This window comes from Primulina tabacum, chromosome 14 (genome assembly GCF_025594145.1).
Source record: "Primulina tabacum isolate GXHZ01 chromosome 14, ASM2559414v2, whole genome shotgun sequence".
Taxonomy (NCBI): Eukaryota; Viridiplantae; Streptophyta; class Magnoliopsida; order Lamiales; family Gesneriaceae; genus Primulina; species Primulina tabacum.
The window spans coordinates 32935761-32952705 of record NC_134563.1 but is presented as its reverse complement, the minus strand read 5'-3'; the positions used below and the strand labels follow the sequence as shown (position 1 = coordinate 32952705).

Sequence of the window (16945 nt, the reverse complement as noted above, 5' to 3'; positions counted from 1 at the left end):
TTGTGTCACCCGATTTCACTACATGTATAATGGACTCGTGACTGAATAACAGAGCATGATATTTTCAAGAATATGGCTATATCGGTATCTGCTTTCCATTTATGACCATTTCCTTTGTGTTCCAATTTTTTAAGTTTTCACTCTTCTCTTAGCTTCTTCTTTATAGAGCCCCCAAGCCAATCCCTCGATCTCTGTGCTATAATGGCACAAAACTGATCACGCCCATGTGAGAAAATCTTACAATAGGAGATTTGTTTAATCCTCTTTTTTATACGTACATGAAGGTCAATTTGGCTTTTTGCCTAGAATATTTCTTTTATGTCAGTTTTATTAAAATGGGATCAATTCTCAGCTTGAATTTTTTTGACTTGATGGATTTATATGGGTTTTTGTTTGGATTTTTAATCAGGAAAATGTGGGTTTATGGGTAAGAAAAAAAACCATTTTTTTTTTATAGTGGGAAGGTAACTGGGTACTCATGTGGTAGACCAGTTCAATGGGCGAGGATTGCGATCCATTTTGGATACATTTCTTTTATCAGAAAAATTTGTTTTTATATATATTCATTCAGGATTGGAATTTTTATTTCCTTAAACACTGATAATAGTGCTGATAGTTGATTTTTTTTTTTTCCCGAACTCAGTTGTTTTCTCGGCATTTATTGTGCTTTCTTTGCTATTCAAGGTTTGGTCTTGGAAAGGTGGAAGCACGCTGAGTTCCTAGGAACGAAAGCTTGATTCTTTAGTTGGATTTTAGTTGATTAATGGGTTTTGAACTCAAGGAAATATGGACTACTTGAGCCGTCATGCGGAAGAATCGCAATTTTTTGACGCCATGGAGAACGTTTCGTTGGCATCTGGTTTTCTTGATGATTGCCATAGTTTTAAGAATTGGGAATATGATGTGTGGGTTAATAGTCCTCAGAGTGTGACGGAACGCCGTAGGAAATTCATTAGATGGATGGGATTGAGCTCAGATGGATTAGAAGGAGACGATTTCTTTAAAGAAGATACTGTTAGAATCATGGAGAATAGTGGAGCTGTCCAGCAGACACAACCGAGCACCGAAAACCGGCTTTCTTCTTGCCATTCTTCTGCTTCAATGTGTTCTCACAATGATTTGGACTCGTCTATGAAGGTGGATTTATTTGATGCTAGAAGTGACAATGGTAGTGATAGCGCATGTAATGTAACTGGATTTGTGGAAAATGGGAAAAACGAGTCGCAATCGTCTCTGTCCCTTCAGCAGTTGGTGGAGAAAGAGCTGGTTGTTAATGGGACGGATAAGTTGAAAGATAGGTTATTGAATAGATTGTGGTCCATTTCTTGTATGACGTGTAGTGCTGTGAACGATGATAATATGCGATCGAATGATGATAGCCGAGTCGAAGAAACTAAGATTCGGAGGGTGAAGGTTCGATATTCTCGAAGGAGGACGAAGAAACTCTCAGCTCTTTTCACAGGACAAGACATACCAGCCCATGAGGGTCCGATACTAGCTATGAAATTTAGTCACAATGGAAAGTTCCTGGCCAGTGCAGGAGAAGACAAGTTTGTGCGAGTCTGGCTAGTCGTGGAAGATGATAAATCAGATTTAATTGATATTCCAGATGCAGACCCGTCATGTGTATACTTCGTGGTTAACAATGAATCTGAATTGGGACCTTTGCAAAAATATAATATTCATGAATCCAAGTGTTTGAGGAGAACACAGGATTCAGCTTGTATCGTCTTTCCTCCTAAGGTTTTTCGAATTCTTGAGAAGCCCTTGCATTTGTTCCAAGGACACGAAGGGGAGATCTTGGATCTTTCTTGGTCAAAGAATGATGTATATATACTTAAATTGTGCAAATTTATTGTGATATATTTGATAGTAGTTTTTTTTTAAAAAAAAAATTGATATATTTTATACTAGTTGCATTCAATTAATGTCTTTTTTTTTGCTTGCAGTGTCTCCTCTCTGCATCAATTGACAAAACTGTTCGGTTATGGCGAGTAGGAGTCGATCATTGCCTCAAAGTCTTCTCGCATAATAATTACGGTACGTGCTGATAAATACTTCGTTTGGGGAATCACAAAAACTTGAATTTAGATTTGAACTGATATCTTTTGCAAAAATCAAATTGAATACTATGCAGTGACTTGCATTCAGTTTAACCCTTTGAACGATGATTACTTCATTAGTGGTTCAATCGATGGAAAAGTTCGGATTTGGATAATAAATGGCTGTCAAGTTGTTGATTGGACTGAAACGAAGGAGATAATAACCGCCATTTCTTATCGCCCTGATGGACAGGTCTGTTCCTTGGTAGAATAGGGAGTTTGGATCCTCTACTGTACACAGCACCAGATCCAAACCAGCAGAATAGAGGGTGCAAATATATTTTTCTCTTTTATATAATAACGTGAAATGAAACACATGGAAAATTTTAGAAGGGAGGTAGGCAACTGACCCTGTTTGTCATTCTGCTCTTGGTATATATTAGTGCTACTTTGCAGTTTGTAATCGTAGAGTACATCAACTAAGCATTTCTTTAATTCTTATGCAGGGTGGTGTTATTGGCTTCGTTACAGGAACCTGTCAGTTTTTCAACATATCAGGTGCTTTAAAATGAATTCATGAAATGTTTCCCTTTTTTGCAATTCCAGTTTCAATCCTCTCTTTTCTTGTTTTTTATTTGTATTCCCACGGGAAGAAGGGTGATATGGTGTCACAGAATCACCATTTTTTTTTGAATTTGTGTTAAATATATCAGATAATCGCTTGCAGTTTGAAAGTCAGATGTGCTTAGCCAGAAAGAAAAAGTCACCCTGCAAAAGGGTAACCGGCTTCCAGGTTATCGTTGATGCATTCAGTAGAATATTTACCCATTTTTGAGAAATTTTCGAGTCATTCTTTCTAATTTTGTTGTTCTGTGGATACAGTTTTTACCACACGACCCGAGCAAAGTGCTGGTAACTTGTGCAAATTCACAGGTTAGAGTACTTGATGGTATGGATGTGATCAGGAAGTACAAAGGTGCATTTTGATTCCTCTATAGGTTCTTCTTTACTCCATGTCTCAAAAATGAACTCAGTTTCTCTGTAACAAGGTATTCGAAATGGTGGGAACCAGATTTCTGCTTCATTTACATCAGATGGGAAACACATTGTCTCGGCTTCTAAGGATTCAAATGTTTATATGTGGAACTACACTGATCCCGTTTCAAATTCTTTGTCACAACCAAAATCCATAGGATCATTTGAGTGTTTCTCCTCGGATGCCTCAATTGTCATACCCTGGCCTGGCTTGAAAATAGGGAACTCAGAAAATGAGTTAAAATCAAGAAAATATGAGATTTCTAGAAATTCATTACCCTTTTCTTTATCTGCTTATTTCTCTTCTGGAGACCAAGAATTTTTCCTAGATTCCAACCCAAAGGGATCCACGACTTGGCCCGAGGAAAAGCTACCAGTGTCTTATCCCCGCGATATGACGTCTTCAATGTGTAAGTCTCAGTACAAACTTCTCAAGGCTTGTTGCCAGAGTACTTCATCCAGTTCTCATGCATGGGGTCTAGTCCTTGTTACTGCAGGTTGGGATGGAAAAATCAGATCTTTTCGTAATTACGGGTTACCAGTTCCCTGTTAAACACAAGGTCTCATGTTGATTTAGAACTGATGGCACTAGATGAAACTAAAGCTCTCAGTGATCGAGAGAACGACATCCCTTCGCCTCACTCGTGTAGGGTGATAACAGCCTTAAGGGGAAGACTTAAACCATATCTCCACTATTAATGCATTGCATGCTAGAGGAAGTTGGTCGTCTCATGGGGCGACAATCGGGATCTGCACAAAAATCGCCACAGATAATTTGGTATCTTGTTTCAACCGAAAGATCTTTTGGGAGAGAATGAACTGCCTTGCTGGTCGACCACGATGGTTGCCTCTAACTGTCACATAGAGTTAGTTTTGGCATTATTGAAAGCATTGAGTATACCAATCCTATTTATTGCCATACAGTGGGAGTGGGGTATTCATATTCTTCTGCACACGTCAATGGAAGTTTGAATGGGCGACGACAGGTAGGAAGAGTCAAAAACACAAAAAGCCAATCAGAAATAGCTGAGGCGATCTTTCATTTGTTTATTGTGATATTTGCATTTGGTTCTGGCGCAGAAAGGATATGTATATGTGTGGAAATGGTGGTGGGACCTTGGCTATTTATTCAAAATATGAGACGTGGGGACTCGGCAGGGCAAAGCTGGTGGCGGGTTTGGTTTTGAACGAACGAGTGGGGAATGCAATCTTTTATGGTTTATTTGATTGGTCTGAATCATTGAGATATTTGTCCGCAACATTTTTTTTATCCTGGCCTAAGTTGCTCCCAGGTGACCATTCTCCGGTCTGCGTGACTTGTTAGTGGCTGATCATTGGCTCGGCCGCGAGTTCAGATTTGATTAGCTTAATCAGAACGTTTTTGGTCACTAGTGACATGTATATGTTATGCATGTAAATGGTTTAATCGATTCTTGGTGTATAGTTTTCAGCCCCCTCCCTCAAAATAAGCCTGTGTTGTGTAGTCTGTCCTCCTCCGGACATTTTTTTGGGTGGTTCTGATTTGGAAAGTGAAAGGCCGAGTTTAAAAGAAACAGAATGCTGCAAACTGGAAAAATAACGAACTGATTGCCGGACAAGTAATTTGAATTTTCTATGATGGTGAATCTTGAGCGCCGAATTTACAAAAAGCCGGCTTCAAAGACAAATTTGGATACAGCAGTAGTTTTTTTTAAAGAACTTATATAAGTATAATTTTTATTAAAGAAAACAGAAGCAGTTTTAATCTTTGGATAAATGATGAGAAATAATTTTGTTTTCGTTTCTAAATAGAAAGCCAACAACATAAATTTTAGATTCTTACCAAATGGATTCAACTATGCACATCTATTAGAGATATAGAGGCGTTCTGGTTAAATTCAAAAAAATTGGCTTGATTGTAAATTTGCGTTGTATGTTTAGTTTAAATGATTTTTTGATCAGTTTTGGTTTTCGTTTTTGACAATTTCAATTTCATGGTTCGTTTTTCAAAATTAGAAAATTGTAAACGAACCAAACGTTTTATATATAACTAGTGCACCGACGCATGCGTTGCGTGCTTGTACGATATTTTTTATGATTTATTTTGTTTATATTTAAATGAAGATCAAAATATATTTGTATGAAATAGTGAGTAGCTACACTGTAATTTTGATATTTTTTTATGATTTAGCTTTATCCGCTAAACTACATGTGACTTGCATAAATTTTTAACACTTTATTAATATATATAATTATTAAAACAGACTATGACACCAAAAGTTAGTTACTCTAAAGGTCTCTTGCTTAATAATATAGTATAGAAGTATAGATATAGTATAGATAATTAATAAAATAGTCAAAAAAATAATTTTTATTTGTGTTTTTTTCCTTTATTTTTTTAAATCTTTTCACGCCTCCAATCCCCTCGTCTCAAGGTTATTTGTTATTTTCATCATAAGCTATTCAAACTCATGTTTTCTTTTTCTTATTTCGAGTGTTTATCATGTGATAATTTATCTTTTTAGTTAGTTCTATGAGTTATGATGTTTTTGGTTTTTTCTCATTTTTGGTGGTATGTTTGAAGATGTCTACTCGAAACGTTCACGAGATGAGGTGAACTCGATCGAAAATGGATGTTTTGTGAGATAAATCACAAGCTTGATATGTTTGATTGTGGATTAAATAAATTTATTTTTTATGCAAAAACTTGTGTGAGACGGTCTCACGGGTCACATTTGTGAGACAGATATCTTATTTGAGTCATTTATGAAAGAGTATTAGTTTTTATACTAAAAGTATTAGTTTTTATACTAAAAGTATTACTTTTTATTGTGAATATCGATAAGGTTGACTTGTCTCCAAATAAAATCTTTGAGATCGTCTCATGAGATACCTACTCTATTTCTCAGACCGTAATGAAAAAAAACGGAAACAAACTGAAATTAAGTGGTTTGATTTCAGATTAAAAAATTGGAAAGCCGAAATGAACCAGCAATTGAACAGCCTAAGTGGATCTCAGGGACTTCAGCCCAATAAGCACAATTATATGATACTTTATTCGAACATAATCAAGCATGTATTATACGACACTTTATTATTTTTATTTGGGTCACTTATTAAAAATATTATTTTTTATTGTAAATATGGACAGAGTTACATCGTTTCACGATTAAAGATCCGTGAGACCATCTCACAAGAGACGTAATCGACAACATATAGACGTATAGCTGAACGAGAAGTCCTTACATTCATCATACATCGCTTCTCTAAAATTAAAAGTTTCATCGATTTAAAATAAATAAAATGCGAGTTACGTAACCAACGCTAGGAATAAGTACTGAATGCCATAGTGTGCATATATACTGAAGTTTTTGGGTATAAATCATTTTTACGTAAAAGATCTAGATATTATAATAATAAGATCTAAAACTTTTTTTGAAATGATTAATTAATTATAATAGTTTTAAATTTATAATATTATGAGTGATATAATCATTTAAAATTAGTTTTAGAATTTTTGATAAAATGATTATATAAAATATATATTTACTAAAAACAAGTTTTCTATAATACATTTTTTTAAAATAAAGATGTTTTTTTATTTAAAAAATTACAATGAATCGTTGTATTCAAACGAGATATGTCATAACATATAATCGCTCAACGGAGATTTATTCCAAACTCGTCCAAAAATATTATGTGCATACACAGCTAAAATTTCGTAGAAATGATAATAAGACTAGCCCAGGCCACATGCTAAGGCTACAAAATATGTGCAAATTTCTGATTTCATGAGTAATAAAGTCATGTTTCATTAAGATACGAATTCAACCCTATTTGTTTAAAATCCAGTCCCGGCAAAAAACCAAAAATATATAGTCCAGTATCTATATTTTCCTCATCAGTCACACCTGGACTTTCGAAATGTTTTCGCAATGAAGAGCGGTGAGTGCTGTTTGCTTCTTCGTTTATGGACCAGACAAACAAACCATAAGTAGTCCACAATTACTCCGACGTACATTGCTAGAACAAGCTGCTGATCGAATATGGCCATTGTACAGAAAATGCACGATTATTTTCTCTTTTCACCAAGTTCGACTATCGTTGGTGTGTGAGACATACTTGTTCTAGCTTTACATAAACATTTTTTTTAGTCGAGATCGGTATCGCCTTGGATAACATATGAACTCTTGGATTGGTGATTAAATTCTTCAAAAAACTCGTGCGCTAGCTCTAAAGATTTTCAGACATGTAGCATGTGATAGTATTGTTAATATTGGAGTGGTCGGCAATGGATGATGAACTTATTAACCTGAACATGTTTAGCAAATAACGATCGATGCCAAGTAAAACTTGGGGAATTATATTAAGGGCAAATTTCAAAAAAATACCAATGTACATCTTTGGTTTAAAATTCAGCACCTAGATGTTTTTGTTTACAAATCAATACCTGACAACTCTACAAACTTAGATTTAGCTCCATACAAAGATAAATTTACATTTTTGTCTTTTTATTATTTATATAAATATATAATTTTATCCACCAAATTAATTGTGTGTTTTCCATATACCAAAATATTAGTACCTATTATGGGGTTTCAGATATTTGATTTTGATATTTGAATACTCCAAATGTGTAAAAAAAATACTATATTTTCGAACAATAACAATAAATTCAGTCATTGTTGGTTTTTCATTAAAAATGCATTATGATAACTTATTCATGTCATTTTATTTTTTTAAAAATATAGTTGTTCACTCATCATGAAATAAGATTAAGTACTTATTTTGACATATAAAGTATCTATTTTGAAGTTCCAGATACTTGATTTGACTCTTTAAATATTCCGAATGTGTAAGAAAATACGAAGATCACCATAAATTCAGTCATTGTTTGTCTTTTCATGAAAGATGTATTTGGATGATATATTCATCTCATTTAATATTTTTTTGTAAAAAAAATTAAATTCACAACTAAGCATTTAATTTTAAAATACTTAGTTTTACTTGAGAAATACCTATTTTGAGTTTGCAAATACTTGATTTCGTAAATGAGATACTCACAATATGTACTAAAATACTGGATATTCGAATAGACAACGTAAATTCACCAAGTATTGGTATTTCAATAGAAAATGCATTTGGATAACATATTCATGTCATTTAATATAATTTTTTTGTAAAAAAAACAAAGTCTCAAATAAGCATGAAAATTTTAAAGTACTTAGTTTTACTTGAGAAGTACCTAATTTGAGTTGACAAATACTTGATTTCGTAAATAAGATACTCAAAATATGTATTAAAATATTATATATTTGAATAGACAACGTAAGTTCTTCAAATGTTGGTATTTCCATGGAATATATATTTGGATGAGAAGTACCTAATTTGAGTTTGTAAATACTTGATTTGATATAGGAGATACTCATAATATGTCATAGAATACTGGATATTCAAATATGCAATGTAAGTTCACCAAGTGTTAACTTTTCATGGAAGATTTGGATGACATATTCATCTCATTTAATATATTTTTTGTAATAAAAAAATTCTAAAATAAGCATGAACATTTTAAAGTACTTAGTTTTACTTGAGAAATACCTAATTTGAGTTGGCAAATACTTGATTTCGTAAATGAGATATTCACAATATGTAATAAAATACTGGATATTCGAATAGGCAGTGTAAATTTTCCAAGTGTTGGTATTTTCATGGAATATGCATTTGGATGAAAAGTACCTAATTTGAGTTTGTAAATACTCGATTTGGTACATAAGATACTCATAATATGTAATAGATACTGGATATTCGAATATCCAACTAAAAATTCACCAAGTGTTTGCTTTCCACGGAAGATTCGTTAGGATGACATATTTATCTCATTTAATATTTTTTTGTAAAAAAAAAATATTCTCAAATAAGCATGAAAATTTTAAAGTACTTAGTTTTACTTGAGAAGTACATAATTTCATATTGCAAATACTTGATTTGGTACATGAGATACTCATAATATGTAATAGAATACTGGATATTCGAATAAGAAACGTAAGTTCACAAAGTGTTGGTCTTTCTATGGAATATGCATTTGGATGACATATTCATCTCATTTAATATTTTTTTGTAAAAAAAATAAATTCTCAAATAAGCATGGATATTTAAAAGTACTTAATTTTACTTGAGAAATACCTTAATTTCATATTGCAAATACTTGATTTGGTACACGAGAAACTTATAATATGTAAATAGACTACTTCATATTCGAATATGCAACGTAAGTTCATCAAATATTGGTCTTTCCATGAAAGATGCATTTGGATTACATATTCATCTTATTTAATATTTTTTGGTAAAAAATAAATTCTCAAATAAGCATGAAAATTTTAAAGTACTTAGTTTTGCTTGAGAAATATCTAATTTGAGTTTGCAAATACTTGATTTCGTAAATGAGATACTCACAATATGCATTAAAATACTGGATATTCGAATATGCAATATTTCCATGAAAAATTCATTAGGATATTATTCATGTCATTTAAATAAATAAACATGGTTCATTATTCATCATGGACTAATTGAGATATGCATTATGAACATAGTTCGTAAATGAGCTTGAAGTTTGCATTTTAAGTATATGTATCGATTTTTGGATTAATGATTTATAAAATATTCATCAATATTAATTGACAATATTTTTAATATTTATTGAATGACTTATTTGACAATTATTCTTATTTGACATAATAATTTTTGGTAATTATTTATTATACTTATTAGTATTTTTTTATATTTATGAATATTAATTTATAATATAATTAATATTCATTTATAACATGATCAATTTATTTATTATATTTCAAGGAAAGGAGGACACGAGAAGAAAATTCCTCGCCTGATCCATCACATCAGCATTTTGCGTATCTATAATCTGCGGTAGAGTGTAGGGTGTGAGTTTGACCTAAAAAAATGCTGAGTATTAGGAAATGTTTTTTTTATTATTCTTTCCCGATTTTATTCATGTTATCTATATAAATAATATTTTTATCAATTCAATGTATAATAATTGAATGGCTTATTACGATTTATTCACTCAACATACGTATTATGTGTCGAATTTCGATCCATGACTTGTCAACATCACATTCAATGTCTTTATTAATCATATCATAATAAATAAAGTATACCTAAATTATTTAAGTCATCCTCAAATCAAATCAAAACTCTATTTTAAAATAGTGTAATTTATGTCTCAAATACAATATTCATCTCCAATCTATCTACTTCAAATCTTACTCTAAAAAAATATTCTCGAAGTATTTTTTTATTTGATTTATTTAATTTTTTTTCGGATTAGTTTCAAATGTATATTTTATAAACTTAGTGATATAATTATAATTATTATTTTATATTTGATATAATTAATATTATATTTTATTAATAATTACGACTAATGTGGGTCGGGATGAATGTCCAGCTATTGTCTTTATTTTATTTTATTTTTAAATTTTAAAGTGAGTGGGTCATCTCTTCACAAGAGCTCGACCCACTCATTTTTTATTCTAAGAAGAGTGAAGAGCTCGACCCACTTTTTTTTTCAATTTTTTTTATTTTTTTCCAAAAAAAAAAGAAAACTCTTCTACACCAAATTTGGCGCAGAGAAAAATGAGACTGTGCTATTTTGCAAAATAGGCAGCTCCGTTGGAGGAAATCCCAACATCAAAATAGCGTGAAGATGTTGGAGTCAGAGATGTCCTTGATATCTCATCGTATTCCCGGACGAGTCAGTGTTCTCAAAATCTAGAGTAATTAAATTCTTATCCCAATAAATGTTAACGAAAGTTGATATTATATATTAATGATTGAATGATTAAAATTTCATTAAATATTTGCACCATGTGAACGAGACGTGCTAGAGTTTTTTCTTAAATATAATTTTTATATATATTTGGGAAGTGCATTTGAATTCTATTGGTTGGCAATAAATTAATTTGATTAATTTCGTAGAATTGTAGAATATGATAATATAAAGAAAAATGGAAGAAACCAATAATGCATATCGAGATTGAAAAGACAGCACTGAAAACAGTGTTGGAAGGGCCAAACTATTTATTCTCAAGTTGAAAGCAACCGCATTATTTAATAAAATAGTTTTAGTAAAAAAAAATTATATACTTTTATATATATATAATATACATACATACACTTGTTTTGGTGAATATGATTTTATGAATATGTATGAAGTTTTAATTTTGAAATTCATCTTATAAATTTTTTTAAGATGTATATTTAAAATTAATTCTATTATCAAAATTTAAAATATTTACTGAAAATTTTAAACAATCAAACAAAATATTAAAATGGTATGATATCACAATAAAAGTTGTCTTGTTATAAAACATAAGCACATAAGTAATTAGAAAAGTAAAATTTCAAAGTACTAAAAAAAATTAATCAAGAGTAAGTCTCTCTCTTGTGAGACGATCTCATGAATCTTTATTTGTGAGACTGAGTCAACCATACCGATATTCACAATAAAAAGTAACACTCTTAGCATAAAAAGTAATAAATTTTCATAGATGACTCAAATAAGAGATCCGTCTCACTAAATACTATCTGTGAGACAGTCTCAGTACAAGTTTTTGCAAATAATCAAATATACCTTTTTTTTATTTTTTGTCTGCGGAAAATTTTTCGGAAAAATAAAATAAAATGAACAAGCCAAATTTATTCCGAAACTTGTAAAAAATTATTTCCCGAATATATTATGGTCTCCTGCCTCTATCTGCCCATAAAAACTATGGATAAGGCAATTACAAGAGAAAGATAATGGTTTTTTATTTATTAATAATAATAATAATAATATATAAAAATTTATATTTATTATATATTGTGCATTGCATGTGGTGTCGTGTCTTGTCTTGTCTTGTCCCGATGCGGTGCGAATGTTGGAAGCATGGAGGTACACCGAAGGGCGAGAATGGCGGTAAAACAATTACTATTAAATTCCAAGGTCAAACCCCACAAATTAAACCTATTTTCTAGTGCTTTTTGACACACGCACATTAGATTTCAGTGGTTTGCATTTGTACCTTGAAATCCCAGTAGAATATTGACGACTTTATCATTCAAGGTGGATTCTTTATTTCTTCTTGTTGGTGTGTTGTTTATTTGTTTGAATCGGGTTAGTGATTCTGTGATATGTGAATAATCTGTTTTTTCCTGCGCTTGTGGGTAAAATTCAGAAGGTGAGTAAGGCTTATTTGTTGTTCTTCGTTGTTTGATTGATTTTGTGTTTGTTTTTTAATTAATACGGGTTTTTTTAATGATATATTAGAAAAATAATGTTCTTTCTTGTTTGGAGAATGTGGTGTTCGTACAAAACGCACAAGAGATCATCACCCGATAGTGATGCTTTTTGTTTGAAGAATTTGCAGAATATAGAATCGTTCCCTTCCAAGATTTGCATGATGGTTCGTCGTAATCTGGAAAATCTGAACCGCCGCCCAGTTGGTGGGGGTAATGACGATGGCGGCGACGGTTCGAAAGAGGTGTTGGACAATATATACAGTAATGGTGCCTCAGCTTCATGTGTTGGTAGCTCTGCAGCAGGTTATAAATTGACTAATTTGCAGATATTTGACCTTTTTCCTTCTTTGAATTCCACAGCAGCATCCGGTTCTTCGGGTAAAATAACTTTATTTATCTTATTTTGTCCTGGAAATTTTTTAATCGAATCTTTATAAAATTATGAACGAACTTTTGATGCAGGAGTAATGGCTTCGAGTATGGGACTAGCTTTTACATCTGCTCAACGGAAAGAGCTTGAAAGACAAGCTATGATATTTAAATACTTGACGGCCTCTCTGCCTCTGCCTCTGCCTCGTGATCTTCTGTATCCGCTTTCACTAAATTTTCCTGCTCCAGCTTCAGACCCTACCATTAACTGTATTTTTTTTGTGTGTTTCTCCTGTTTGTATGTCTGATTTGATGTGGGTTTTCTTCAATTTAAATCTTTTCGTGATTTTTGACGGCAGTGAGTGGCGGAGAACTATATAATGCCAGATGTTTAAAGAATAGAGATCCGGAGCCAGGGAGGTGTAAGCGAACAGATGGCAAGAAATGGAGGTGTTCAAAAGACGTGGCGCCGCTGCAGAAGTACTGTGAGCGTCACCTGCACAAGGGTCGTTTGCGTTCAAGAAAGCCTGTGGAAGTTCGAAACAATGGCGAAATTCGCGAGAAATCGCGGCTTGAACAAGGCCCTCTTCGCACACTTCAAGCCTATAGCGCTGCAACCCACCAGATTTCGACTAAAAATGAACCCAATCAGTTGTTCAATCCTTTAGAATCTGACAGGTTTGTTTAGTATTTGAAAATTGGTACATAGCTTTTGGAGAATCTTGAAGTCAATGGATGACGTTAATATTTTTGAATCACGAAACTTACATTTTAAAACTAATTATTAACCTAGTTGAACCCCCTTGCCTGCCTTGTTTGAATATTCGTTCGTATGAGATGACAGAACTTGCATTTTATCAAATGATTATTCAGATCACACGGGAAATTGAGGCTCGCCCGTGTTTGCATGTGTGTTTGTCTGTGTACTCATTGATTTCACTTGTGCATTAAAGGGATGCTGGCTCGATGATGGAATACAAATCGACTGAGAATAATTGGCGACACTTGATGACGAAAGCAAATCTGGATTTATTGACAAATGAGTTCTCCACTTGCAGCCCCAGTCCCATTTTTCATCAAGATTGTGTCGAGACTTCAAATCCATTCTCTTACTCAAATTTCCAGGCACGGACTGGAGTCGTTAATGCTTGGTCAATGGATTACGAAACCAGTAAAAATTGCAATGCCACATCCTGCCCTGTGCCCCTCCATCAGGGGAATTTGTCCCCTTCACTTAATTTATCCATGGCCGTGGCTTCTGGAAATCTGTTGGATGGAGAAACTAGCAAGTTTGAAATCGAACATGGTCTTAAATATTCTGATGATTGTTATGTCGCCGACACACGGTGGTTACCATTTTCTCGTGGAGGGCCACTTGGAGAAGCTTTGCAGCCAGTAGTGACTGGGGTCGAGGGCTCGAATCCAGCTTCTCCCTATGATTCTGTTCACACCACAGCTACTACAGTTTCATCCCCATCGGGGGTTCTTCATCGGACATTGTTCTCACAATCGGAGAATAGTGTTTGCAATAGCCCAGCAGGTAATGCGCCTTCCTTGGAATATGCATTCCAATGGTTCAGTTAGAGTCGTGAGAAGCTAAGAAAATACCGTTTCTCCCAGTTCTTGAAATCGGTTTCTATATTTTTGTGGTTCTTTTTGAAGTTATTTACTCATTAATTGGTGTTATTTTGGGATTCTTTTCTTTGTTGTTCATTGCATTGATGAAGGGTTTGATCCACTTGCTTGATGTGCTTCGTGAAACTTCGTATTACCTCTAATGGCGAAGTTTTTTGTAATTGACGAGTGGGCGGACACAATATTTTTAATCTACTGGTGACCTAGTATTATATAACATGACATTCAAACAACACTTGTATTTTCAAAGAATTTATTCACAAATTCATTTAGAGAGCTGTGAGTGATGTTGAGCTCTTCAGCTAGCAACTTACGACTGCACCTTCTCAGCTTTGCTCAGCTTGGCCCTAGCTTATGCATGAGAGCTCATTAGCTCGCCTCGTGTAAGAGCATCGCAGCTCAGTCCCTTGATTCGTCCCGTAAGATGATAGTTGCTAAGCAGCTCCTGATGATATTGAGGTCCTCAACATATTCATTTTGCTCAAGTTTTCTCAATCAAGAATAGAAATGCTTGGCGTGCTTGTGATTGGAATATTGATTAAAACTCGTGTACAAGAGATACTTTGGTTTTTTCTTTTTTTAGTCGGTGCATGTTTTCTAAATGATGCAAATTCGACGACCATGTGTGAAATAAAAACTTACCGATCCAAAGAAAGGAAACCTATAAGATTGAGAGTGGAAGAGGAATTGGAGGTAGTAACATAAAACCATGCACAGCTTTAACTTGATCTAACGATAATTGGGTACCAATGATGGAACGTTGTCGTTGTTGGTGCCGTTCAAGATGATCTACTTTGTCTCCTCCTAAAAAAGGCAGTCGTTTCTTTACCGAATAATTTCGCTCCTCAAGGACCTCAGCTTTGGCACGCTATGTGATCTCACTCAAACCAATGCGTCCCATGGCAGACGCATTGGCAGCCATGAAGTTTGGTCCGAGGAACAAGGACCGAGTTTTCGGTACTTGCGCTAACATTCCGTGGACGTGATTTGAACTCAAAGCGGGCTTCTCATAAGATCGATAGCTCTCATCCTCTCTTTGACAACGAGGGCTGGGTAGCTGAAGTTATAAGAATTTTGACGAGGATGGACTATGAGGTAAGAAAGTTGGGTGTGCTCGGTGTCGGGCTTGTGGGATATGAGATGATCCGAGACTTTGTTTCTTATGTTGATGTGGTGAGGAGTTGTAAGAAGTGTCGATTTCAACTGTAATCTTGGTTTAATCTCTTTGATAGACTATTTTCTTGCTTGAAGATGCAGATTCTCCTTCGGAGAATTGTTCATCATCCAACTGTAGTATCTGTGAAGCAGTGCAGATGCTGAGATTAGAGCCAACAAAGAAGGATGTGGAAGAATATTTGGATGAACAAAAGAAATGCATGAGCAAGCAAAGAAAGGTTGTTTACCTGTTTGAGTTGACACATTTTACCTCGCCGAATCAGAGCCTGGATTTCCTCCTGTGTCCATGGATGACTATGCGAATCACTTGTAGACATTCAAGATTTCCAAAGCCCGGTAAGAGAACTAAAATAGGAAAGCACGTTCATGGGAATGATCGTTTCGCCATCATATGTAAGTTCGATTCATATTCGCTTTTGCGGCTACGGTTTTAGTACTTACAAATGCGTGGATACTCTTGGCCAGGTAGAACATGGATCCTGGACTTGTTCCTTCAAATGATAACCTCCTGCGTTCTTCGCATACTACAGCTTGTACTCGTACTATAGATTCGATGCACCATAGAGTCATCTTTGCTCGTTTCCGTATGTTGTGTCCCCCTTCAATGCAAAGAATGCTCTCCTTGCCTGAGTACACGGTGGCGACATTCAACATGAGATAAACCCTTTTTCTATGTATCTTACCTCTCTGAGTCCACGCTAGATCTACGTACATCAGTTAGTGTTGGTCCCACGTACGGTAATTTGAAATAATAAATATGAAAATAAAGAATAAATTGGACACCCGAGATTTATGTGGAAAAACTTCTAAAAATTATTAAGGTAAAACCATGAGCAATATGAAAAGATTTTCGTTAGAATATTTTATGGTGTACGACTCACTCAATGTGTTTCCAAAAATAAAACTCTCGTTTAATATATGAGAACAAAACACCTCACAAATATTATAGAAATAAACACTCAAATGTTATAGGATGTGAGAAAATTCGAAGAAGAGATGATTTCGGAATGAGGGGAGGGAGCTCTATTTATAGAGTTCTTTCACGCGTTTTGCATTAATTAAATGTGTTTCCAACGGTTTTCCCCAACCAATCATCAACTTTCATTAATTGTGTTTGCCAACTTGTTCTGCCGACATTTCTCCAACTTGGATATTTGATTGAGAATCAAACACATTTCCACACATCTTTTCAATCTCGCCATTATCCGCTGTTTACGTTTTCGCTAGGCCATTTGAGGATTTACACCACTCAAATTTTTCAATGTTCATTGGCTTGGTCAAAAAATCAGATATGTTATCTTTAGTATGGATCTTCTGCATATCCACACTTCCTTCTTCTATTACTACCCGTACAAAGTGAAATTGGACTCCAATGTGTTTCTTCTATCACAAAATAGTTTATGTTC

The 16945-nt window shown here is 34.0% G+C and overlaps 2 protein-coding genes across 10 annotated transcripts; both read left to right on the top strand.

The window, feature by feature from the left end:
- Window positions 1–92: 92 nt before the first annotated feature.
- Window positions 93–4465, top strand: LOC142524473 (uncharacterized). 5 transcript variants are annotated; one of them, XM_075628481.1, is made up of 9 exons: window positions 98–284; window positions 685–1827; window positions 1950–2040; window positions 2138–2295; window positions 2549–2600; window positions 2756–2835; window positions 2925–3018; window positions 3092–3487; window positions 3575–4465. In XM_075628481.1, the coding sequence occupies exons 2-9, from the start codon at window positions 787–789 to the stop codon at window positions 3628–3630; spliced, it is 1968 nt and encodes a 655-aa protein (XP_075484596.1). In that variant the 5' UTR covers window positions 98–284; window positions 685–786; the 3' UTR covers window positions 3631–4465. The 5 variants fall into 5 exon arrangements, with proteins under 5 accessions (XP_075484595.1, XP_075484596.1, XP_075484597.1 ...); XM_075628480.1 differs by having other exon boundaries at window positions 93–226; window positions 3092–4465; XM_075628482.1 differs by lacking the exon at window positions 2138–2295 and adding an exon at window positions 2296–2371 and having other exon boundaries at window positions 99–284; window positions 2770–2835; window positions 3092–4465.
- A 7476-nt stretch (window positions 4466–11941) lies between these two features.
- On the top strand, window positions 11942–14598 carry LOC142525304 (growth-regulating factor 7-like). 5 transcript variants are annotated; one of them, XM_075629556.1, is made up of 5 exons: window positions 11942–12063; window positions 12488–12737; window positions 12822–12998; window positions 13088–13406; window positions 13682–14598. In XM_075629556.1, exons 1-5 carry the CDS (start codon window positions 12007–12009, stop codon window positions 14310–14312), a joined length of 1434 nt encoding a protein of 477 aa, XP_075485671.1. In that variant the 5' UTR covers window positions 11942–12006; the 3' UTR covers window positions 14313–14598. The 5 variants fall into 5 exon arrangements, with proteins under 5 accessions (XP_075485671.1, XP_075485672.1, XP_075485673.1 ...); XM_075629557.1 differs by having other exon boundaries at window positions 12016–12036; XM_075629558.1 differs by having other exon boundaries at window positions 12057–12183.
- Window positions 14599–16945: the final 2347 nt, after the last annotated feature.